At 40.3% G+C, this 25218-nt stretch overlaps 1 protein-coding gene across 2 annotated transcripts; it reads left to right on the top strand.

The window, feature by feature from the left end:
- Positions 1 to 15950: 15950 nt before the first annotated feature.
- On the top strand, positions 15951 to 25216 carry LOC130910471 (major histocompatibility complex class I-related gene protein-like). Of its 2 annotated transcripts, XM_057827816.1 has the most exons (8): positions 15951 to 16093; positions 18837 to 19103; positions 19207 to 19485; positions 19642 to 19941; positions 20009 to 20101; positions 21142 to 21159; positions 21249 to 21351; positions 21424 to 25216. In XM_057827816.1, the coding sequence occupies exons 1-7, from the start codon at positions 16027 to 16029 to the stop codon at positions 21335 to 21337; spliced, it is 1113 nt and encodes a 370-aa protein (XP_057683799.1). In that variant the 5' UTR covers positions 15951 to 16026; the 3' UTR covers positions 21338 to 21351; positions 21424 to 25216. The 2 variants fall into 2 exon arrangements, with proteins under 2 accessions (XP_057683799.1, XP_057683800.1); XM_057827817.1 differs by lacking the exon at positions 21142 to 21159.
- The last annotated feature ends 2 nt before the right edge of the window (positions 25217 to 25218 follow it).

Here is a 25218-nt window from a genome sequence, read left to right as displayed (position 1 = left end):
ATGAACTGGCATTCCATATCAAAATAGCTATGCAAAATACACGTAAAACTTAGACTTTGGTCACTCTATTTTTATTATTGTTATTTTTATTCTTCTTATTATTATATTAACTGTACTTTTGATTGAAAATTTTACATATTTTATTAAAACGAAAACATGAAGAGGGGTTTTAATATAAAATTACTACAACTTGTAACTATAACATTTATCGTTTAAGAACTACAAGTCTTTCTATCCGTGAATCACTTTAACAGAAAGAATGTTAATAATGCCATTTGTGGATTTATTGTTACAATAAACAAATACAGTACTTATGTACAGTATGTTGTATGTATATATCCGTCGTGTGTCTTATCGTTCCATTCCAACAATAATTTACAGAAAGATATGGCATATTTTAGAGATGGTTTGAATTGCGATTAATTACGATTAATTAATTTTTAAGCTGTAATTAACTCGATTAAACATTTTAATCATTTGACAGCCCTAAATATAACCCTTACTTTTCGAGGCTGTGAGTCGATCGGGTTACAGTTTCTTTGTGTAGATTATATTTACTCCGTCTTCTCTACTATAATGAGGACCAACACGGTAGGACAGTATAACCCAGAAACGTCAACGACGTGACAACATGGCCGCCGCGAGAACGCAGTGAAACGTGGGCGTTAGAGTCAATCAGCCAATGCACACCAGTCACAGTGCAGCCGCGTGTTAGATGCGTCCCAGAAGCGGCTCAACGCGACGCACGTGAAAAGAACGGCAGAGTTTATCATTTGACGCGAGACGCGGCCCTCCTGCGTCAATACTACTACCGCTAGCTAGTATCGGGCAGACCGGAAGTCACTCGTGTAAAAATACGGTGGATCCGTTCGATTTTCAAACTAATATGCAATCGTAACCTAGTTTTTGAGTCTATCAGATCTCTTGAGTGGTAGATCGGGGCACAGTTGACTTGTCTTTGTTGATTTACTGCTGTCTTCTCTGCTATAATAATAACCAACACGGCCCCGTGTTCAATACAAAACCCTCCTACCACAAAAAAACAAGTAGGAACTAATATTCACATAGGAACTAAAGTTATACAACATAAAATATACAATATAAATGAATACTACATCACATTTGTAAAATATAAACAGATAATAAAATAAATGATAGCCCATTTAAATAAAATAAATTGAAATAATAAGAATAATACACAGATCTTGCTTACACAATTAAATGTATTCAATTCTGTGTGGCGCTTTAACTTGAGAAAATCCACCAATAAAGCTTTTGAAAACTGTTCATAAGAAAAAAAAATGTTTCATTAAGGCATTTCATTTGTGAAATACATGTTAAAATCTTTGTCATTTGTCATTGCTTTTCTCTTCAGCACAGGACTTCTTTTTTCTTCTTTCTTTCAGAAAGAAAGCTGACCAATATGCGGGGTCTGAAAGGCAAATTGTTGTTGGATTATCTTTAAATACCCGCTACTTTTTGAGCAGAATTCTAGCTTTGTATAGGCTAATGTCCCTATTGTTGAAAGCACTAAAGTGTGTAATAAACAACTAGCACATTCATATTTTGCATTTTGTTTTCTTACTGTACCGAAAATGAACCGAACCATGACCTCAAAACCGAGGTACAGTGGGGCAAATAAGTATTTAGTCAACCACTAATTGTGCAAGTTCTCCCACTTGAAAATATTAGAGAGGCCTGTAATTGTCAACATGGTTAAACCACAACCACGAGAGACAGAATGTAGAAAAAAACAAGAAAATCACATTGTTTGATTTTTGGTATTTTGGCCCATTCCTCCATGCAGATCTCTTCTAGAGCAGTAATGTTTTGGGGCTGTCATTGGGCAACACGGACTTTCAACTCCCTCCGCAGATTTTCTATGGGGTTGAGACCTGGAGACTGCCTGGGCCACTCCAGGACCTTGAAATGCTTCTTACGAAGCCACTCCTTTGTTGCCCTGGCTGTGTGTTTGGGATCATTGTCATGCTGAAAAGACCCAGCCAAGTCTCATCTTGGTCAAAATCTCTCGATACATGGCCCCATTCATTCTTTCCTTTACACAGATCAGTCGTCCTGGTCCCTTTGCAGAAAAAACAGCCCCAAAGCATGATGTTTCCAAAAAAAATGATTTAATTAAGGCCGACAGAAAAAACAAAGTACAAACCAAAACTGCGGTGATCCCAAAAAACACAGTAGCAAACAAAACTCAGGTTACTAACAAAGGGCTGGGTATCAAAAAACTTACTTGGAACACCAGGGCTTGGGTAGATATCGACTTTGACACTGACATAGACATTGACGATGACGCAACAAGGACTGAAAAGAAACTGGGAGCTCATATACACACGCAGACAAAGGGTAACGAGACAATGAGGAACAGATGGGTGACACAGGTGGACGCAGAGTGGAGGGTACACAAGGAGCGGTACACCAGGTGAAATCAATGGCAATTACAAGGACACACTAGGAGGGAATCAACACAAAACCTAACAAACACATACTCCCAGTCCTCTTCTGGATCATCCAAATGCTCTCTAGCAAACCGCAGACGGCCTGGACGTGTACTTTCTTCAGCAGGAGGACACGTCTGCCAGTGCAGGATTTGAGTCCCTGGCGGCGCATTGTGTTACCGATAGTAGCCTTTGTTACTGTGGTCCCAGCTCTCTGTAGGACATTCACTAGGTTCCCCCGTGTGGTTCTGGGATTTTTGCTCCCCGTTCTTGTTATCTTTTTGACGCCACGGGGTGAGGAGGGAGTTTAAAGTCCGTGTTGCCCAACAACAGTTCCAAAACATCACTGCTCTAGAGGAGATCTGCATAGGGGAATGGGCCAAAATACCAGCAACAGTGTGTGAAAAGCTTGTGAAGAGTTACAGAAAACGTTTGGCCTCCAACAAAGGGTACATAACAAAGTATTCAGATTAACTTTTGGTATTGACCAAATACTTATTTTCCACCATAATTTGGAAATGGATTCTTTAAAAATCAAACAATGTGATTTTCTGGGGGGGTTTTCCACATTCTGTCTCTCATGGTTGAGGTTTACCCATGTTGACAATTACAGGCCTCTCTAATATTTTCAAGTGGGAGAACTTGCACAATTAGTGGTTGACTAAACACTTATTTGCCCCACTGTACGTACGGAACCAAGATTTTTGTGTACCGGTACACCCATAGTGTTTAAGAGTTAAAAGATCTCAAATCCAGCCCTTCCTGCTTGGCTGGTTGTCTGGAGTGGCCTGCAAAAAAATTTCTACTAGTACCGCTGCCGCCCCACACATCAGTCTGGAAGGGTCTTCGATAATTATCCCACTCGACGGAGGTTCACCTCAGGGGGCCCATTTATACTTTTCGCACCAGGGCCCTATTCACATTTGTTCCGCCACTGGTAGAGCGCGTAGCAATAAATCTAATGTTCATTCACCCCTCCCTCTCAAAATAGATTGGACATCTAGCATCGTCAATAGCAGACAATGAGTTGTATGATTGCTATTTAAGGATATATTAATCATAATTCATTATTCATAATTCGTGCATGAAAAGATTTATGGCTTCTCGGGCTCTGTTATCTTCATTGGAAAAAAAGCCTGCTTAGGTCGACCCGGGTCAAGGCCGTCCGGAGTTTCACGTTCCAAACAGAAACAGCGTGAGCGAGCGTCATCCCCGGAGAGGAAACTGCTTTCTTGCTTCTTTGTCGGAGTACAATTTGACACCATTACAAAGACAGAAGAACTCAAACAAACTTGAAACCTTAGCAAACAAGAGAACACGGGCTTTTAACTAGTAGGGAACCTTTAAGGCGGGGGGGCAGAAATTCTTCAAATTTGGAGGGCTCTGAGAAGCTCGGCGTATCACAACTTGTCAGATTTCCTGCGGTAGGAAGTAGGATCCATTTTTTTTAAAAGTTCCTTTTATCAAAATACATCGCACGGTAGCGACGGACTCTTGAGGCCGTCTTTCCGATGAGCGCAAGTGTGATATGCTAACATTTTTCCTGCAGCCGATAACCTTTATGCAAGGTCATGAAAATTCTGAATTTACAATATATGAACTATATATGATATATGTATGATATATCAATAATATCAATCGATCTATATTTCACAAATATAGAAATTAGCAAATATCTATCTATCTAGATATATATCTATATATACATAAATAATGCGTATATATTAGGGCTGTCAAAATTATCGCGTTAATGGGCGGTAATTAATTTTTTAAATTAATCACGGTAAAATTTATAACGCACATGCCCCGCTCAAACAGATTAAAATGACAGCACAGTGTCATGTCCACTTGTTACTTGTGTTTTTGGGTGTTTTGTCGCTCTCTGCTGTTGCTTGGGTGCGACTGATTTTATGGGTTTCGCCCACTTTCAATGGATTGGACGTCTACTAGTGATAAACTCATTGGCGGTAGAGAGCGTGCAACATGTCCGCTTGCTAGTCCTGCTAACATAACATATAGACAATGGTACACATACAGTAAGTTCCGCTCAAGTCGGGTCACATGTTGGAAAATTGTGAAGACGTTGCAAAAAAATAAAAGCCACTTCAACTCACTTCCTGCTGACTAACATGTGTTTTTTCTTGCACAAGTCGGATCGTGCTAGCGGGTTTGTGGCGGCCAGGGAGGCCATTGTCTTGCATTTGTTTGTGGAGCCTCACTTTAAAGAGTTCTCTCGTCCTGTGCGGGGATCCGGGATGGGGTTGTTGGGAGGGGTCCCCGGGACAGGAACTCGTCATGGGTGGGAGGGAGGGACTTGTGGTTGTTTTCTTAGGGGAGTTTACTCGTATTGCTTTTAAATTAGAGAACACAATAGGCAGGGGTGGGAAGACTACTAAAAGAAATACTCAAGTAAAAGTATTGGTACGGTGGTGAACGTGAACTCAAATAAAAGTAGTGGTGTTAAAACAAAAACAAAAAAAAACATTTATTTTGGTTACATTACATTTGAACTTTGTGTCATAAGACTGTCATAATGATGACATGACACCAGTCATGAATATAAATGAGGGCTTATGACAGGTGTCACTGAGTGTCATTTTGTATATGATGGTAAATAGTGAGATTTTATTTCAAAAGTCTTTGAGTTGAGATTAGAGTTTAGGAGCTGTGTTAGGGTTAGGACACTCAATACCATCTGTCATAAGCATTCATTAATGCTCATGACAGTGTCATGTCATGTGGTATGAAAAAGTATCAGTACCTTTTGGAATTTCTCACATTTCTGCATAAAATCGCCATCAAATGTGATCTGATCTTTGTCAAAATCGCACAGATGACAAAACAGTGTCTGCTTTAACTAAAACCACCCAAACATTTATAGGTTTTCATATATTAATGAGGATAGCATGCAAACAAAGACAGAAGGGGGGGAAATAAGTAGGTGAACCCTCTGCCTTCAAGAGACTTCAAGAGCAATTGAAACCATTTTTTACCAAACAAATTAAGTGGCCATTTACATGGTGACTCACCGGGAAGACAAAAAATTTCATGTTTGCATCCAGATGGTTCCGTCTCCATTCGACCAATGTCGCAATTCCGCATCAAAACGATGTAGTATTCATGTCAGGCCCCAACGACAGCCCCTGTAGGTTTTGTGTTGATTCCCTCCTAGTGTGTCCTTGTAATTGCCATTGATTTCACCTGGTGTACCGCTCCTTGTGTATCCTCTAATCTGCGTCCACCTGTGTCACCCATCTGTTCCTCATTGTCTCGTTACCCTTTGTCTGCGTGTGTGTATAAGCTCCCAGTTTCTTTTCAGTCCTTGTTGCGTCATTGTCAATGTCATTGTCTATGTCAACGTTGAAGTCAAGTCCCGTCCAAGCCCTCGTGTACCTGTCCCTCCGTTTAGGTACGTTTTGTTGGAACATTGCCTTTTTATCCATAGTCCTTTTGTTTGTACTTTGTGATTTTGTTAGTTATTATTAAAACGTTTTTTGAGTTCACTGCCACCTGCCTCGCTGCCCTTTTTGTTTCCCTGCATTTGGGTCCACACAACCTGCCTGCCCGCGTTCCTGACAGCCCCAAAACATCACTGCTCTAGAGGAGATCTGCATGGAGGAATGGGCCAAAATACCACCAACAATGTGTGAAAAGCTTGTCAAGAATTACAGAAAACGTTTGGCTTCCGTTATTGCCAACAAAGGGTACATAACAAAGTATTGAGATGAACTTTTAGTATAGACCAAATACTTATTTTCCTCCATGATTTGCAATTAAATTCTTTAAAAATCAAACAATGTGATTTTCTGTTTTTTTTTTCCACATTCTGTCTTTCATGGTTGAGCTTTACCCATGTTGACAATTACAGGCTTCTCTAATATTTTCAAGTGGGAGAACTTGCACAATTAGTGGTTGACTAAATACTTATTTGCCCCACTGGAGCTATTTAGCACTTTGTTCTCCATTTTATTACAACTACAGTATATTGTTTAATGTGTGTGCTTGGTCTCTGATTATATAAAATGACTTCCCCAAAATTCGACTTACTCCAGTATTTTTGTACGTTTTTTTTTGGTTGGTGCGACTTATTCTCGGGTGGGACATGCTCACCCTTACAGAGCACCTTTTTGAGTAGCAGTTCACTGTAGTCACCGTTGTCCCTGAAAGGGTTAAAACACAGGATGAGCGATAGTTTACTTTGGTAAACGCGCCTTTGAAGAGACCTTGTCAAAGACTTATGGTCTTGCTGAGGGTTCACAGCGTCCACGCCCGTGTGAAAGTCGGCGGGGCGTCGTCCAGCTGCGTGGCGGCCCCGCACAGCTGCGAGCTAAAATAGCAAACACTTGGAAGGGTTGTTTGGAGAGAGACGGAAGGACAGACAAAATGAACATATGTAAAATGGACAGATGGAATTTACATGGTCTTGTTGGGTTAGGTTAGGCTAGGTGAGATATAGAGCACTGATTAATATGGATGTCTCCAATCCAATCACATGATTGGAAATCGGGCCGATCACGCCATTTGTAGAGGCTAGGAATCAGATACATAAAACAGTGATCGCTGCCAACCCTCCCCAGTCTAACGATTATTGCCATCAGTGGCAGAGAACGAGTTAATCACCTCTTTGATCTCGGCATGACATCTCAGGATTACTTTGAGACGTGAAAGAATTTCGGACTCGAGGTAAATTCCAACGCTTGAATGGTTAACAATCACATGACCGCCTCCCACCCGGGACGTGGATGACCCTTTTTTTTTTTTTTTGTCCGGCACATTCCTTGAACTCTAGCCTGCTTTTGTCCCGAAGTCGGAAAGAAAGCAGTCTGGATTAGAGCCAAAGAATTTTTTTCGTTCCCACATGAGCGCCAAATCATATCGGGACATCAAGTAGAGCTGCAACAAATTATTATTTAGAACATAAAATAAATAAGAATTCAACAGTTAAAAATTATATTTAGAAATCATAAAAGACAATAGAAAATTGTTTTTTTTTGTCCTTGTTTAAACCTCTGGTGCATAGTGGTCACTATTCAGTGGACAGCTATTAAAAAACATTTTTCTGATATCCTGAAAAGAATAAAAATCATAATTCACATATGAGAGGGTTGAAAAAAAAAAGTAATAATATATTTTCATGAATGAATAGAAAGTAGATATTTTACTGTTTTTTTCCATATTTAGATTTTTTTTAATGAAGATTGTTTTTAAATACAAAAAAAATAAGAAGATGAGGAAAGAAGATGAAGAAAATGTTTTATTTTACTTTTTTTTTTTTAAATCAAAACAAATATTGTTTCTAAATAAGTTTTAAAAATATATATTTTTTATGCCTTTTAAGCATGCTTTTTTTTTTTAATTATTACACAAAATCATTTTTGTGAATAAAAATAAAATTGATATTTTACTGCTTTTCCATCTTGGATTTTTAAAATATTTTTTAAATAAACCAAATAATTGTACTGTTTTTCCATATTCGAATTTCTAAATATTTTTAAATAAACTAAATATTTTACTGTTTTTGTCCATATTGGCATTTTTAAATATTTTTAAATAAACCAAATATTTATACTGTTTTTTCATATTAGAATTATTAAATATTTTCTGATAAATAAAATATTTCATAACAAAAAAAAAGAATTAAACCACTAAAAACAGATTAAAAAATTATAAGATTAGCTGTTTTTTCCATTTTTTTTAAAAATTTATTTTCAAACCAATCAAAAATTATTGTAAGTCAATAAAAATGACAATATTTACAGTTTTTTTTTTTAAATAAATCAAATCATTATAATGAATGAATATTGTATAAAAGAAAATTTTGGATTGTTTCTCCATATTTCAATTCTAAAATAACTAAAAAAGAAGACAAAAGATAACATATACTGTTTTTTTTCTTTTTCTTTAATAATTTTATTTAAAAAAAAAAAAAGAGCTAAACTTTTTTCATTTAACTGAAGAAAAACATAGCACATCCATTCATGGATTTGACGTACAGTAAACAATAAAACTGAGGAACTATACTAATGTGGGAACACTGTAATATAGAGTTGTATATCATCTGCATTGGTATGACAGAAGAGCTAACGTCATGTTAGCGTCTCGCTAGACTTTTACACCTGTCCGCCATTAAAAATATCACCCTGAGGCCTCGTAAAAACTGAACCAAAAAATCCCCATCTTTACTCTACGCCAGCACATGTTGATTACATAACACTGAAAGTCCTAAAAGCGCTTCAAGGACTAAAATTTGTGAAGACAAAATACACCGTTTTTGAAAAACGGGAATGATTGAGTGTCCTTGTTCCTCTTAGTGTATGTCTACCCAAAAGACTCTATAGACACAGCAATCTGTCGCCGCCGTGACCTTTTCACGCACTCCAAAATGAACTCGCAGAGCAAACAGTAAAGTCCAAGAAAGGGGAACATGTATGGTCAGACATTGGCAGACAGGGAAGTCACTTTTGTAACTCTTTCGGAGCCACTGATGATGATAAAGGTCCAATCATGTGGCTGTTTTCATAATTTTGCTGTCAACTTCAATGAGTTTATCAGTAGTAGACGTCCAACGAACGTTTATTCTCTGCCAGCCTCCCACTTCAAATGGATTAGTCGTCTATTGTTGTCAATGGCAGACAATGAGTTAATTTTGCACTACCGTCCTCTTAAAAACTTGAAATATAAATATGGTTTTTATCTATTTTTTCTATGCTACTTTTGTGTCTAATTGCACCTGGTCGTGCGTGAACTCACTCAGACCAGTCATGGTATCATGGCACAGCCCCTGCCAATCAGGGGGAAGCGAGCGCAGGTCGTGGCTCTGGGTTGGCACCTGCACGGTGTCCCCGCTCGTCTGCGTAGCTGTCGCGTGTATGTCGGGGCTCGCGTGCGGCTGGATGTGATTGGGCGCGCTCGGCTAGGGGGTTCACGGTGCCGGAACTGGCGGTGGGGCAGCGTAGGGTCGGTTGCCAACAGGCACAAGGGATTCACATGATTACTGGGTTCGAGATCACAGAGCTGATTTGTGTACAATCTACCCCTCCCAATCACTTAGCTCATAGACTTCCCCACCCCCCTCCCCATCTCTCCCGGGTCAACAGGCCCCCCACATGGTGTCAACTGGAAATACATCTAGCTGACGATAGCACCAACATATTAAAAGTTAGTAACTTTAGGCGTTCAATTTATTTCTTGTTGTTGTTTGTGTTTCTTTTCTTGTGTTTCTTTTCTTCTGTTCCCCCCATAACCACTTCCTGTTCGCTGTTCTATCATAATAAGCGATATATGTTGAATGATCACAATGGGAGTAAGTCATATTCTCAATGTGATACATTAAAATTGTTCAGACCAATCGGACACTTAGACTTCCATTCTCCGTGTCAAACAACTGAACAGGACAGTTTAAAAAAAAAAAAAGAAGAAAAAAAAGAAAACTAGGACAAGGGGATGTGCCACCGCCCGCCCGCGATGCCCGCTGGGCTCCAAGGAGGACACTATGGGGCGGTGCAGGACTGGAGCCCCAAGCCCCCGCATCCGACAGCCCAGAAGAAGAGAAGGCCCCGCTTTAGGAGCCCTGCCCCTGGAGCCCCACTATTCAGAAAAGTATAGGGGGCACCCATCACCCTGTTACTGTGGCTGCCAGGTCCCTGATTAGCAGCCACTACCCAGCACCGTGATGGGGTTGTGTGGGGCGGGTAGTGTTGTGTATGCATTAAAATAGGAGAGCCCAGCTGACAGAGCAGTTGGACCGCAGCGTGGAACTTCTTCCCAGCAGCAAATCCTACCTCCACCCCTCGTCGTAGCTGCTCTGTGAAGTCTAATATTTGTGGTGTATTAAAAGGGGTGCAGGAATTACTGGGCTGGCAGTGGGGAGCCAGCTTTCACCTCACCCTTCCGCCCCACCCAAACAACCCTAGCCGCCCCACACCCTTGATGTATGATCAGGGCTGTCAGGTGCCCGGGGACAAGAGACCATTATAGGCCCCCCAAATTCCCCCCGCCCCACCCCTGCCACCCTTTTGTCACGACAACATACGCAGTACTTTTAACGCTTTGCAAGCAATGACAGTGTAAATTTTCAAATTATTCAATTTGAGATGGACGGTTCAATTTACCAGAACGTAATGTGATGTGACACAATATAAAGAAACAATTTCCATCTATTATCCCATGTAGGCTACATTACAATACAACTGAGAGTGCTACGCCTGCCTGCTAAGCAACAAAACAGTATAACTAAACATCCTGTGGGGTTATCAAACCCTCAAACAGTGATGCGCCTAGATTTTTTGACAGCAAAGTCATTTATAACATCAGTGAAATCCAGTTTTTGAGCAAGCTCACACTCAATGGAGTGCATGGCTAGGTTGTTAACAGGTTCGTTTGTGCTGTTTCGGTGATAGATTCGGATTAGCGTTTGCTATAATACACAGTGGGTTGTAAACCCAAGATAAATCCAACAGAGTCTGTTCAGCCTCGCGCACTTGCTCCCCACAGACGAACATATAGCCCTGATCTCCCATCACCTTCTCTCTCCTCGGCTCAACACGAGAAGCATGTCATACCACTGCTCAATAGGCCACAAGCGTCCGGTGACGGACTCGAATCAGGCTCTGGTCACGGTGATTGCGAATGTAACCCGTTCAGTGTTAGCCGCTGTTGTTCACTTACCGACATCACCGTCCACAGCCAACTCTAGCCCTAATTCTCTGGCTTTTTGTCCCCCTTTTAAAATCTTTTCACGTTCACCTCTATGGTCTTCATCTCTCTTTCTTTTCATTTCTGCGCACCCAATTTATGACGACTCGCCATGTTTAGAGTTTATAACAATGACAGATTTTAATTTCCCGCTTCAGGGCATGTAAGTAGTGTAGCCTTGAGTGCGCCAGAGCGGGGTCAAACAATTCTCTGCTAAGACAGAGGGGTTGTGGGGTTGTGCAAAAATGTAGCTAGCTAGCTATAAGGTGACTTGGACCAAAGCAAGGCAAGTTTATTCGAAAAGCACAACTCAACCAAGATAATTCACTGTGCTTCACATTATATAAATTTTAGCAAGAAACATTTCAAGCAAATCTTGGTAACATCTCAGTTTTGGTTGATTTTAGCGACACTGGTGGACAAAAGCGGTAGTGTTTTGCCTTGAGGAAGACGGTGTTTCCCATGAGGACTAGCGCATGAGCTCATAGTACCGTAAAATCCTGAACAGCCTGTCGCCTACAGATGGATGTAACAACATTTCTGTTTCCGGCAGCTGTGTGACGGATGATTAGTAATAAGGTAATTAATACAGTTGTGGCTAAACAATAGCACATGACGGTTAGCAGCATAGCATAGCTTCACACCAGCGAGTGAAAGCCAGGTCAATGTTTGTTTTTGAGTGTCCTTCTATCCTTTTTTTCCCTCCTCAAATAAAACTTTTTATCCCTTTTGTTGCTCAGCCATCTTTGCAGATTTCGCATGAAAGTGTTAGCATCGATTTTTGCCTTTATAATGAATTGGGAAAGGGGGAAGTGGCGTATGCTGTAAATCAGTCAGCACATTTGTATGTTTTTTTGTGTGTGTGTGTGTGTGTGTGGCAGGGTTCCAGCCACCTTCCTCAAAGATAATTATTGCCGGTGAAAGTGAAAGAGACTCCCTGAAGTGTTATTCAACTAGTTGTCAGTCGACATATTATCACAAATGTTATGAAAATATTTTTTAAAGGTTGAAAAGTTCCCTAGTGTTGCTTTAAAAGAGTGACAATCAATTAAGAAATAGAAATAAAAACACATTAGAGAATAAATTCGGCAAGGAGTACTTTAAAACAAAATGACTTGATATGATTTTTGAGCACTGACAACCACAACAACTTGTGGAAAACAACACACGCCAATTGCTCTTCTCCTCTTGCGCCGCTGGAACCAGAAGCCTCCAAAACCACATCAGTACTGTAATCCCCGCAGGTCTACGGATGTCAGCGTTTGGCGAATGCCAGAATGACACTCATTGGCGTCCGCCTCGCTGCCTCCATTCACCGTAGCACCAGGCACATTCCTTTTTACAACCGGCATACCTTACACGTAAATGCAACACAAGCGCAGTCAGCATATGCACAGAAAGAGCGGTAAAGAGGGGGTAGGAAAAGGGGCAGTGTTGACACATGTTGAACAAATATATCATCTATCGTCAAGAATAATCGCGATATTTTAAACACATGAATAAAAAGCATACGCTACTGAAAATCACCAAATGCTGTTTGACGCCCACAATAAACTGGTTTTAGTGGCACTCTGCTGCTCTCTAGTGGAAAAAACAGGAAGCTCCTTCATCAACTCTTACTGGTTACAAAATAGTGTTGCACCAGTACCATTTTTTTTGGGCTCTTGATATCGATTAATAGAGCCGGCAGTGTGGTATCGACCGATATTGTACCAATACAAAACACGCAATATCTTCCTTGGAATACTAAATTACTACATACTCACTTTATTGAATTTGCTGAATTGAATGAATGAATTCCACAACTCTATCATAGCTTGGCAGGACACGGTTGAACTCATTGTCTGCCATTGACGGCGTTAGACGTCCAATCCATTGGAAGTGGAAGAGTTCACAGCCAATGAACGACCGTCATTGGATCATTGGACGTCTACTAGTGATAAACCCCTGGCAACTTACTCATATGATGAAAAAATGTTGTTGTTTTTTTAACTCATTGGCTGCTATAGACCCTACCCACGTGACGTCACAACTCCTTCCTCCTGACTGGTGCCGCCCAATTGTCCGTCAACACATCATGATTACCTGTTACGGCTACGTACATTCCTCCTATTTACGACGTGTTTTTCTGCTCGTTAACATTAATAATCAAAATGGTGACGGCGTGTGTGGCGGTCGGTTGCAATAACAGAGAAGATAGACGGAGAAGACGGAGAGACTTGAAGTTCTACCGGATTCCGAGAGACCCGGAGAGAAGAGAGCGAGATGGGCTGCTGCAATTCGACGAGAAAACTGGGCTCCAAACGATTACCACAGATTATGAAGTAGTCATTTTATATCTGGTAAGATGCATTTAATATATATTTAGAGGGTTTTGGGCTGACAACCACAATTAAGATCATCGCTAGGCTAATCGCCGACAACATACACGTATGTATGTAGTGAGAGTGCTATCGCTAAATTTACCATATAAACATTAAAAGCCCTAACTCCATTGACAAACGACATGAAATACATTAGACTTGACAGTGGATGTTAGCAATAACAAAAGATTTTGAATTGAAAATTTCGTAACTCACCTTTCCAAGCACAAGATAGATTCCTGCCGAATTTTCGTGGACGAGGACCTGTTTCACCCAACCAGCAACGAAGTATTTATAAGCCTGCAAGCTCTTAAAGTTTTTCAAACTTTCGTGAGAATAGGCTGATTTTGTGTGGACAAGATAGTTGTACATATCAGGGTAGCTAGCAGATGTCAGGCAAATACGGCGGAGACAGCGGGTCGAAAAACATCGATTTAGGCATCAAATATGGATCTGGCGAATGGATAAACTGAAGCTTTTCCACATAACGCCTTTTATGCAACGAATCAAGTGAGTTTACGGCATCCGAAAGCACCGGGTCTTCCATGAAATGCATTATAAATTGCTCGATCAATTGAGACCATTGATAATACAGACACAAAATGACGGACAAGGGGGCGGAACCATACAGCGAGCACGTGATTTTGTGACGTCGGTGGGTAGGGTCTATTGACGACACTAAACGTCCAGATTTGGTAAATTTGGAAAAGACCTGATGTTGTTTTTTTTTCACAGAAACGAGTTTTTGCTTTCTGTTCAAAGCATTAGGACGCGTCTCATCGTCGACCAAACGCGTTTCTCTTCACGGTTTGTCAAATTGAAAGTGCTGACCAATCCGAAAGCCATGCATCCGTCCACTTTGCACATGAGTGGAAAGTTACAATTTGCGATAATGAGTCGCAATTTGTGCTCTTATGAAAGTTGCAGAAAGTTGAACAGACGACACCAAAGCGCTACATTCAAGTGAGCAAAAAATTGCAATATTGGTGTCAACTTTGAGCCATTTTCCATCTTTATTCAAAACATAAAACACCAACTCAGGTAGTTAGATTACTAATTGACAGAGTGGTGTTGTGGAAGTTATCAGAAGAAACATCACCGCGATAAGTGAAAACCACGGAGTAGCCAAATACCCCCCAATTTTTTTCGGGGTGGGTGTTCAATGTATTTATTCAGATTTAGCATTGGAAAGAGATAGATATGTAAGACATGTTTGTTTCACTTATTTCCCAAAGTATAATTTAAAAGAAAATGCAAATTTAAGCACTTCAAATTATTTTTAAACAAGAAAAAGCAGAAAAATGCTTGGCTTTATTAAATGCTTCATTGAGTGAGTCCACTCAAATCCGCTCAAACATCTCACTTTCACACAATGGGTTGCCACAGTAACTGTTTAAAAGTAAAACGATGATTGACGCATGCAACACTTTGAAGCTCGCTTCTCTGGCAAGATCAAGCATCAACGTCAGTCAATCATTGTTAACTTTAAATAGCAACTCGAGTGCACTCACTGCCTAACCAACAAAGAGCAGGTAGGGATGGAGGGAGGGAGAGTGAGACTCCGCAATCGGCTCGGGACAGCTCATTTGAATTTATTTTCAGCTAGTCTTCCCTGTTAAAATGAATGAGACGTCTATTAATGTCAATGGCATGCATGAATTCAATACGATGGGGGGGTAAAAAAACAAACAAAAAACTTTAGAAATTTACATGAAGCTGTAACCAGCCTGTATTTTTGTTTTTATTGATTTAATTTCATTACTTTTTTATTAAAATTGTACAAATTTATATTACATTTATTAATGATTATGAAAATAACATAAACCCACAATAAATATAAAAATATGTCACAATAAGCGCTGATAATTTTGTGTTTTTTTAACGACCAAAAGTAGTCACTTGCTCCACAAAGGGTTAAAAATCTTAAATTCCAACTTTTAAATAGCTGTCCACTGTAGTCACCGTTCTAATTGAAAGGGTTAAAGGTAATACATGACCAAGAATTATTAGTAAAAACTGTATTCTCAAATTTTGAGTCAATTCGTGTGGTCCCTGAAAAACTCCATTCATATCACAGCAGAAGGATGAAAAAGCTTGTTTTTTAATGTTTATTACTTGTATAGTAAAATAGTGTAGAAATATTTCCCGACCCATGCATCGATAATGGTTATATCGCCATAAGAAATATTGAAGCGAATCGTGAGATCCCGAGAGGTTCCCACCCCTAATTGTAAGTTTGCAGTAATTTCATATTAAAGGAAAATAAATTGTTCATATTTAATTAATAATGATGTTAATAATAAAATAAAAATAGAAATAAAAAATAAAATAAAATAAAAAAGTACCGGTGTTTCATTTCGTAATTTAAAGTGTTAAAGTAGGTTCCCGCCCATTCAAGGTCACGTGTTTTCCCAGAACGGCACATTTGGCGAAAGTGAAAGCAAAGTGACGTCATAACCAAGCTCAGGTTAGCGCGTCGAACTCTTTTTCGACGTCGGACTGAAAAGGAGGCAAAAATGTGCAAGATGAAGGAGTTGGTGGCACTTTTGCTTGTGGCTGTACAAATTAAAAACGTCAAGCCCGGTAAGTCCATTTCCTCATCATCTTGTTCGACTGTGACGCACTTTACGAAGCAATGCTCGCTTCAAAGTTTACCTCAAGATGTCAAGTGGAAATATTCAAGCTCAGAGGTCCTGTTGGGGGGGGGCACTGTTTTGAAAGTGGATTATGACTCAAATACATTTTGGGGGTAAAGAGAAGTCGTCCGAATGAATCATTTCTGACCGTCTGTTTTCAAATCCGTCGAGTTTTCACGCAATAGCTTTAATGAAATGATTTAAAATACTGATCACACGTATATTTACAATTTGAACTGAAGGCCTTAAAATTATGGTTTTCCTCTTTCAAAAATGTTTAAAAAGTGTTTCCTTTTCATTTCCAATTTGATTTTTTTTTTTTTTTTAATTTCATTTTTTCAGTTGTTCATTGGGCAATTCTTCTAATACCTGCGAATTATAGGTGGGAACCTCCTGATATGATTTGCGTGACAATGCTCATGATCCAGATGGTCTCACAATATTGTGATACGACAATTATCGCTACACGGGTGAGGAAATCATTTTACGATTATAAGGAAAATAGCTACAGTCATGTGAAAAAAAGAGGACACCCTATTAAATATTCAGTTCTTTATTAAGAAACGCTCACATGTTAATGTCTAATCTCTGATGTTTTTCTTCATTTCTGGGAAATAAAGTGATTTAATTGCAGATAAACAACAAAAATTAATATTGTTTTACTCATTAAACCAGACAAAAATGCATATTCTAACTGAGGAAAAAGTTAGGACACCCTACCATCTAATAGCTAGTGTTACCCCCTTTGGCTGAAATAACTTCAGTGAGACGCTTTTTGTAGCCATCTACTAGTCTTTTGCAGCGGTCTGAAGAAAGTTTGCCCCACCCCTCAACGCAGAATACTTTCAACAGTGACTGACTGTTGAAGTGAGAGAAAACACCACGGTGAGATGAAAGGAGCCGTCCGAGGCCTTCAAAAAGAAGATTGTAGATGCTTATGAGTCTGATAAGGGATTTCAAAAGATCTCAAAAGAATATAAATTCGGCCAGTCCACTGTTGGGAAAATAGTCTACAAGTGGTGGAGATTCAAATCAACTGCAATATGCCCAGGTCTGGCCGTCCAAGCAAGTTCACCCCGAGAACAGACCGCAAGTTGCTAAAAGAAAAAATGAAAAACCCTAAAATGTCATCACGGGACCTAGCTCAGGCTCTTGCTACTGTTGATGTGAAAGTGCACGCCTCTACAATCAGAAAGAGACTAAACAAATTTAACATTCATGGGAAGTGTGCAAAGAGGAAACATTTGCTCTCCAAGAAGAACATGAAGGCCAGACTGAAGTTTGCCAGAATGAATGTAGAAAAAGTCCAGGACTTCTGGAATAATTTTCTTAGGACAGATGAGTCTAAAATTGAATTATTTGGACACCAGAACATGTCCTGGTCATATCAGGACATTTGGGGGACATGACCTGGTCATATGAGCTCATTTGGGGACATTGGGGGAGATGTCCTGGTCATATCAGGTCATTTGGGAGACATGTCCTGGTCATATCAGGTCATTTGGGAGACATGTCCTGGTCATTTCAGGTTATTTGGGGACATGTTCTTCATTTGGGGACATGTTCTTCATTTGGGGACATGTCCTACTCATATCAGGTCATTTGGGGGGACATGCACTGGTCATATTAGGTCATTTGGGGACATTTGGGGGACATGCTCTGGTCATATCAGGTCATTTGGGGACATTTGGGGGACATGCTCTGGTCATATCAGGTCTTTTGGGGACATTTGGGGGACATGTCCAGGTCATATCAGGTCATTTAGGGACATGTCCTGGTCATATCAGGTCACTTGGGGTAAATGTCCTGCTCATGTCAGGTCATTTGGGGACATTTGGGGGACATGTCCTGTATCAGGTCATTTAGGGACATTTGGGGGGGACATGCTCTGGTCAAATCAGGTCATTTGGGGCCATTTGGGGGACATGTCCTGTTCATATCAGGTCATTTAGGGACATGTCCTGGTCATAACAGGTCATTTGGGGTAGATGTCCTGGTCATATCAGGTCATTTGGTGACATGTCCTGGTCATATCAGGTCATTTGGGGTAGATGTCCTGGTCATATCAGGTCATTTGGGGACATTTGGGGGAGATGTCTTGGTCATAGCAGGTAATTTGAGGGCATTTCCTGGTCATATCAGGTCATTTGGGGACATTTGGGGGACATGTCCTGGTCATACCAGGTCATTTGAGAACATTTAAATAAATACAAAAATACTAGATTATTGCAGCAAACAAATGAGTTTCTTTTTGAACTCATGGCCTGCCATTGACAACAATAGACGTCCAATTCCTTTTGACTGGGAGGGGCGAATGAACGAATGCTTCTCCTAGTCAAAAAGGAATTGGACGTCTATCGCCATCAATGGCAGCCGTGACTTTACATAAACACTATTTGAGATAGTTGTTTTACACAGTTGACCAATTTCTCTTCCAAACTTGAAGGAATAAAACGCACAATACACCTCGTTTCATTGAGTACTTTCAGTAGTTTCCTCGATATTTACTTGTAAAATGATGTCCATTTCTTTGGACATGACACTGCTGCTTTTGAAATGAAAGGCTACATAAATGATGAGGAAAACGATACAAATGTTTTCAGGTGTTACGGTGTTCAAATCATTTCAAAAGGGATTAGTAGAAGATTTTGGGATATCAGATTAACCAATGTTTTTCCTTTTTCTTTCAGTGATTCACACACTCAAGTATATCCGCACAGCATCATCTCGAATTCCAAACTTCCCAGAATACTTGGAGGTGGGTTATATTGACGGTGTTCAGATTACCCACTACGACAGCAAGAGCAGGAAGTATCGACCCAAACAGGACTGGATGAACAAAATCACAGCCAAGGATCCGCACTACTGGGACAGAAACACACACATTAGTCTTGGCAATCAGCAGACCTACAAAGCCAGCATTGAAATTCTTCAAGAGCGCTTCAACCAAACTGGAGGTTTGTTGCCGTCCAATTTAGGAGCATTTTAAAACATTTCATGCACCGTTTTCAGCAGACGTTGGCTTATCTCCGGACACGCCATCACGTGCCTTTCTCTCAGGTGTTCACATGATCCAGCGGATGTCAGGCTGCGAATGGGACGATGAGACCGGCGAGGTGGACGGATGGGAACACTTTTCTTACGACGGAGAAGACTTTATATTGTTTGATTTGAAGGGATTGAGGTGGATTGCGGTCAAGCCGCAAGCTGTCATCACCAAACAAAAGTGGGACAAACTGGACGATTATAAGCAATTGAAGAAGTATTATTTCACTGAGGAATGTCCTTCTTACTTGAAGAAGCACTTGAGCAATGGGAGGGACTTCCTCATGAGAACAGGTAGAATATTAGCACACCACCACCTCCTACAGCTGTCACTCTTCCTCCTCATACACTGTTACTGTCTTTTCTCTGAAAATATTCTCTGCATTTTTTGTCCTTTCATCTCCAATTTTTTCAAGATTGTCTCCATGTTGTCCATCACGCACGTGGCAGAGCTTCCGCGGATCTCCCTGCTGCAGAAGACATCACGGTCACCGGTGACTTGCCACGCCACGGGTTTCTACCCCAGGGAGGCCACCCTGTTTTGGAAGAAGGACGGCGAGGAGCTCTTTGAGGACGTGGAGATGAGCGAGACCCTCCCCAACCACGACGGGACCTTCCAGACTACTACCGACCTCAAAGCGGTGGACGCCAACGCCAAATACGAGTGCGTCTTCCAGCTGGCCGGCGTCCCGGAGGACGTCGTCGTCCCGTTGGACCATGCGAAGATCTTGAGCAATGAGCGCATTGAAGGTGAGTGGCGCGCAGAAGTTCTGTTCTCGTCAAATGAAGACGACAACACTTCTGTTGCTTTGTGAAGCGGAAGAAAGGAGGAAGACTGGGGTGGCTGTTGGCATCCCGTTGGCGTTCCTCGCCCTGACCCTTGCGATCATCGTCGTCAAATGCAGAAAAGGTAAGAGATAGGGTTGTTCCGATCATGTTTTTTTGCTGCCGATCCGATCCCAATCGTTATAGTTTGATTATCTGCCGATCCCGATATACGAATTCCAATCATTCCCGATAATTTTTCCCGATCATATGCATTTTGGCAAGGCATTAAGAAAAAAAATGAATAAAACTCGAATATATACATTCAACATACAGTACATAAGTACTGTATTTGTTTATTATGACAATAAATCCTCAAGATGGCATTTACATTATTAACATTCTTTCTGCGAGAGGGATCCACGGATAGAAAGACGTGTAATTCTTAAAGGATAAATGTGACTTTGTATATTGTGACTAAATATTGCCATCTAGTGGAGTTTTATGAGCTTTCAGTAAATGATACTGCAGCTATTTAAGTTCTGCCCAAATGCATGATGGGAAGTGCAACCATGACTGTGCGTAATGGTACCAATTGATATATCTTCTCAGCGTTGGGAAATAAAATAGGGTGTTAAGAAAAAGATCAACTACTACCTTTCTTCCTCACAATGCTTCCCACGATATTTCTAATCGCCGAGAGAGGGATTGTAAGGCTTTAGCCAATTAAAAAAATGGCTTTAAAGGCTGCCAAAATTCTCTCTACTCATTTTACGTTGCCTTTTAGGTCTATGTAAACGCATTACGATGCTATTATAGATTGAACGCGACAATGCGTGAGTGGGTAGTGCAGCGCATGCGTTAATTGCGTCAAATATTTTAATGTTATAACCGCTGTTGACGCGATAAACTTGACAAATACTACTTTAAGCCAAAACTAAAGACTCTGGATGAGTGTAAGACATTTTGTCTGTAACGTTAAATGCAATTAGAAAACGATTTAATTGAAAAAAAAAAAATACAGTATATAAAAAAGGCATGTCCGATATTTTTTTGCCGATTCCGATACTTTGAAAATGATGTGATCGGACCCGATCGGGACATCTTTAGTAAGAGACGTTTACTCCATCAGCAATTTCTTTAGTTGCTGTTGACCGCCACTTTGCTTTTGTCATTCGATTGCAGCCGATTACACCCTAGCTGGTAAGTAAAAATCTTTTCTTGAAGCTAAACAAAGCCAAAGTGGAGGTCTGATGTCCACCAAATTTTTCCATTTGTTTGCCTTTTGGCAGCGACTTCTGAGCAATCTTCCTCCGAGAGTGCTCCCGAAGCCGCTTCTCCTACTGCCGAGACCCCTTTAGCCGAGCCCGCTCCCGAGTGAGACACCTTCCCACGGTAAGTCCGACCCGATCGCTGTGTTCTTCTTTGAAGGCGGAGTCAATATTTCTTGTCCTCTTTGTCTTACAGGCGTAGGAAGACGAGCGAAATGTCTCCACGCAAGCGCTTTCTCATCATCCTGGATTTGAAAAGATGAGATTTGTAGTTAATGTGGACAAGGCATGTGCCGGTTACCGGTTTAAGGTATACCGTGGTATGAAAACGTCAAGGTTTCAGAACCGCTAAAATTTTCTGTCATACCGTCAATACAGTACGTTATTAGCTATTTTTTAAGTCCCAAAAATGCAGAGCTCACCCCTCCACCTCGTGTTGTCGGTCAGTGTCAGTGACTCAGCTGTGCTGCACGTTGGCGGGAAGACATGAAACACCTGAACTTTTTCCCCCCATTAAAGAAAAGGAAGTCACTGGTATGGGAATACTTCGAGGACAGGAAAGTTACAGACAGCTGTGTGGGCCAACAGCAGTGTTGTTAATTACGGCGTTATTTTTTTCTGTAGTTTTTCTTGGCAACGCCGTTACCGTTACTGAGCATGTAAAGGCGTGCGGTACTATGTGTTACTACGTTAGTTGAATGACATGAGAAAAGTTTGAGAGACACGGACTGACAGAGATGAGAGACCAGAGCGGGACTGGGGAGGAGGCAATGGACTTGTGACGCCGTTGCAAACGCGATGCTAAGTGGCTCCAATAATACCTGACTGTAGCCAATAACCTACAAACCACACCCACATGATGCTACAGTAGATATCACATGTATATAGAATTAGATGCGAAATGACGGCCACGTTGGCGTTAGCACAATGTTTAGAGAACTAGATGCGAAATGATAGACTCGCCGGCATTAGTAAACAGCTGCCATCTTAAAGCAGTAGACTTCTCAGGAAGGCGCTGTTGTAGAGAACCTTCAGCGAACCTAAGTAACTATTTATTTAAAATACTCCTAAATTGGCAAAATCTTGACTTGAATCTATTGTTATATGATGAAACAGTTTTAAAACTTTCACATGTCGAAAGTAGACAAAAGGGCAATAACGGGAGCAATTTTAACAACTTTTAAAGGTTGATTCACAACATTAAATGACTTCCAAACATAGCAAAGGTTATTATTAGGGCTGTCAAAAGATAAAAAATTTTAATCGAGTTAATTACAGCTTAAAAATTAGTTAATCGCAATTCAAACCATCTCTATAATATGCCATATTTTTCTTTAAATTATTGTTGGAACGGAAAGATGAGACATAAGATGGATATATGTATTCAACATGCGGTACATAAGGACTGTATTTGTTTATTATAACAATAAATCAACAAGATGGCATTAACATTATTAACATTCTGTTAAAGTGATCCATGGATAGAAAGACTTGTAGTTCTTAAAAGAAAAATGTTAGTACAAGTTATAGAAATTTTATATTAAAACCCCTCTTAATGTTTTCGTTTTAATAAAATTTGTAAAATTTTCAATCAAAAAATAAACTAGTAGCCCGCCATTGTTGATGTCAATATTTATTACTTACACTATAAAATCAGTCGCACCCAAGCGCCAGCAGAGGGCAGCAAAAGTCCGCAAAACACAATTAACAAGTGGGCCTTTTACTCTACTGCCATTTAAATCTGTCTGAGCTGGGCAAGTGCGTTAATTACGTCAAATATTTTAACGTGATTAATTTAAAAAATTAATTAACGGCCGTTAACGCGATAATTTTGACAGCCCTAGTTATTATGTTTTTTTTTTTTTTCTTGGGAATGGAAAAAAAACATGAATGGTAACACCAGTTATTTTGCCAAGTAACTAATTACTCTTACATTCAGATAACTGGTTACTAACTCAATTACTTTTTGGGAGAAGTAATATGTAACTAATTATTATTATTATTATTTTTTTAAGTAAGATTAACAACAGCGGGTAGGGGCTATGTGATCTTCTCCTCCGGACTCGTGAGAGAAAAACTGCTGTTAAAACAGGACACATAGGATTTCTGTGCAAATAAAGCTTTTATTTGTTCATCTGAAACGGTAGTGTCTTCTCTTTTCATTCCGACTCCAAGGAACCCCGACGTCCTTCAGAAAAAATACCCAACACAAACTACACAGCTTATATCTGCATCAAAATCTAAATATTCCTCTAACCATGACACCTATGGGTTATCGATATGCCTTCACAAAGAATAGGCAGACCAGGACAAGATTGGAAAAGATGACCTAATGTCGATTTACCACTTGAACGCCAATCCAAGCTGTTCCTGTCATGCCTTGTGTTGAGTTTTGTCCATGTTATTACCCACTCATTTCACCTGTTGTGGCATGCTCCTTGTGTGTTGACCAATCTACTGCCTTTTGTGTCACCCACCTGTGTCTAGTTGTCTCGTAACCCCTTGTCTGTATTTAAGATCCCCACGTGCTGTCTGTTCTTGTTGTGTCATTGTCTACCCGAGCACCATTGACAGCGTCTGTTCTCAAGTTTTACGTCCTTGCCCTAATGTTTCCCTGTTTCCCAGTTTAGTTTGTACTCCTGAGTTTTGTTTGGACTTTGCCTTTTTGGATCACATTGTCTTTTGCATGGATTGTTTTTTTGTCACGATAATGAAAGCATTTTGAGTTCAACGCCACCCTGCCTTGTTTTTGTTTTTCCCTGCTTTTTGGTCCACCTGGTCCTCGATCCCGTGTCAGTCCACTCCTCAAAATTTGCTCGTTCCTTGACTTCAAGTTTCGCGCTAAGACGCGTCTAATTGTCCACAAAAAGCATTAAAGAGAAGCTGAGGAACATTTTGTCTTCCCGTTCGAGACAGTTTAACTCATTCGTCGCCACTGACGGCACCAGACGTCCGATCCAATGAATGAAGAGGCACTCTCCCACCAATGAGTTTATCATGAGTAGACATCCAATTGGAGTGTGACAAAATATCAAAATGGTGAATATCGTGATACTTTGTATCCCAAAAGACTAGCGATATGCTCCCGCTAAGAATCCATATCTCGTTTTAAGAAGGTGTCACTTATTTCAAAAATCAAAAGGAACCAAGTTTCTACCAAAATCTTCCACGAGAAGAGTCTCTCTTCACTCAATGGCTGCCATTGACGGCACGAGACCCCCAATCCATTTTGACCGGAAGAGGCAAATAAACATTCGCTTAAATCGAAACGAGAGGATACGCAGGAATCCGTTTCGATTTTCGGGGCATTTACAGGACACTTCTTGTTGAATTTGAGTCACTGCCCATTCATTTGGGGAGATTCCGGGTCACTTCCTGTTCTGAAACCCGAATATCAACACCAAATAGCCTAAAACGCCCCCAAATTATACTCATTGGTTGTCATTGACTGCGGTCGACGTCCAATCCGTTTGAAGTGTGAGGGATGGCAGCGAACGAACGAATGTTCATTCACTGCCACCCTCCCACTTCAAACAAATTGGACGTCTACTAATGATAAACTCAATTCATATCATAGCAAAAGGATGAAAAAGCTTGTGTTTTATGTTTATTACTTGGATAGTACAATAGTGTAGAAATATTTCTTGACCCATGTATCAATAATTGTTATATCGCCATATGGAATATTGTAGCGAATTGTGAGCTGCCACCCCTAATAGTAAGTTTGCATTATTTTCATATTAAAGGAAACTAAATTGTTGATATTTAAGAAAGACATTTAAAAAAAAAAAAGTCAAAACACTCCAGTATCAGCATCATTCCATTTCGTAATTTAAAGTGTTAAAGTAGGTTCGTGGTCACGTGATTTCCCAGAAACCCACACTTGGTGAAAGTGAAAGCAAAGTGACGTTATTACCCAACTCAGGTAAACGCGTCGAACTCTTTGTCTGATATTCGAGGGTCGACGTCGGACTGAAAAGGAGGCAAAAAT

The sequence above is a fragment of the Corythoichthys intestinalis genome, chromosome 22, assembly GCF_030265065.1.
Source record: "Corythoichthys intestinalis isolate RoL2023-P3 chromosome 22, ASM3026506v1, whole genome shotgun sequence".
Classification (NCBI taxonomy): Eukaryota; Metazoa; Chordata; class Actinopteri; order Syngnathiformes; family Syngnathidae; genus Corythoichthys; species Corythoichthys intestinalis.
This window is presented reverse-complemented; position numbering and strand designations above follow the sequence as displayed.

Bases quoted from the DNA above. Each gene is read 5' to 3' on its own strand.
- LOC130910471 (XM_057827816.1), top strand. From the start codon at position 16,027: ATGTGCAAGATGAAGGAGTTGGTGGCACTTTTGCTTGTGGCTGTACAA. The intron at 16,094-18,836 runs GTAAGTCCATTT...TTTTTCTTTCAG, and splicing joins AATTAAAAACGTCAAGCCCG to TGATTCACACACTCAAGTAT. The intron at 19,942-20,008 runs GTGAGTGGCGCG...TGCTTTGTGAAG, and splicing joins GAGCAATGAGCGCATTGAAG to CGGAAGAAAGGAGGAAGACT.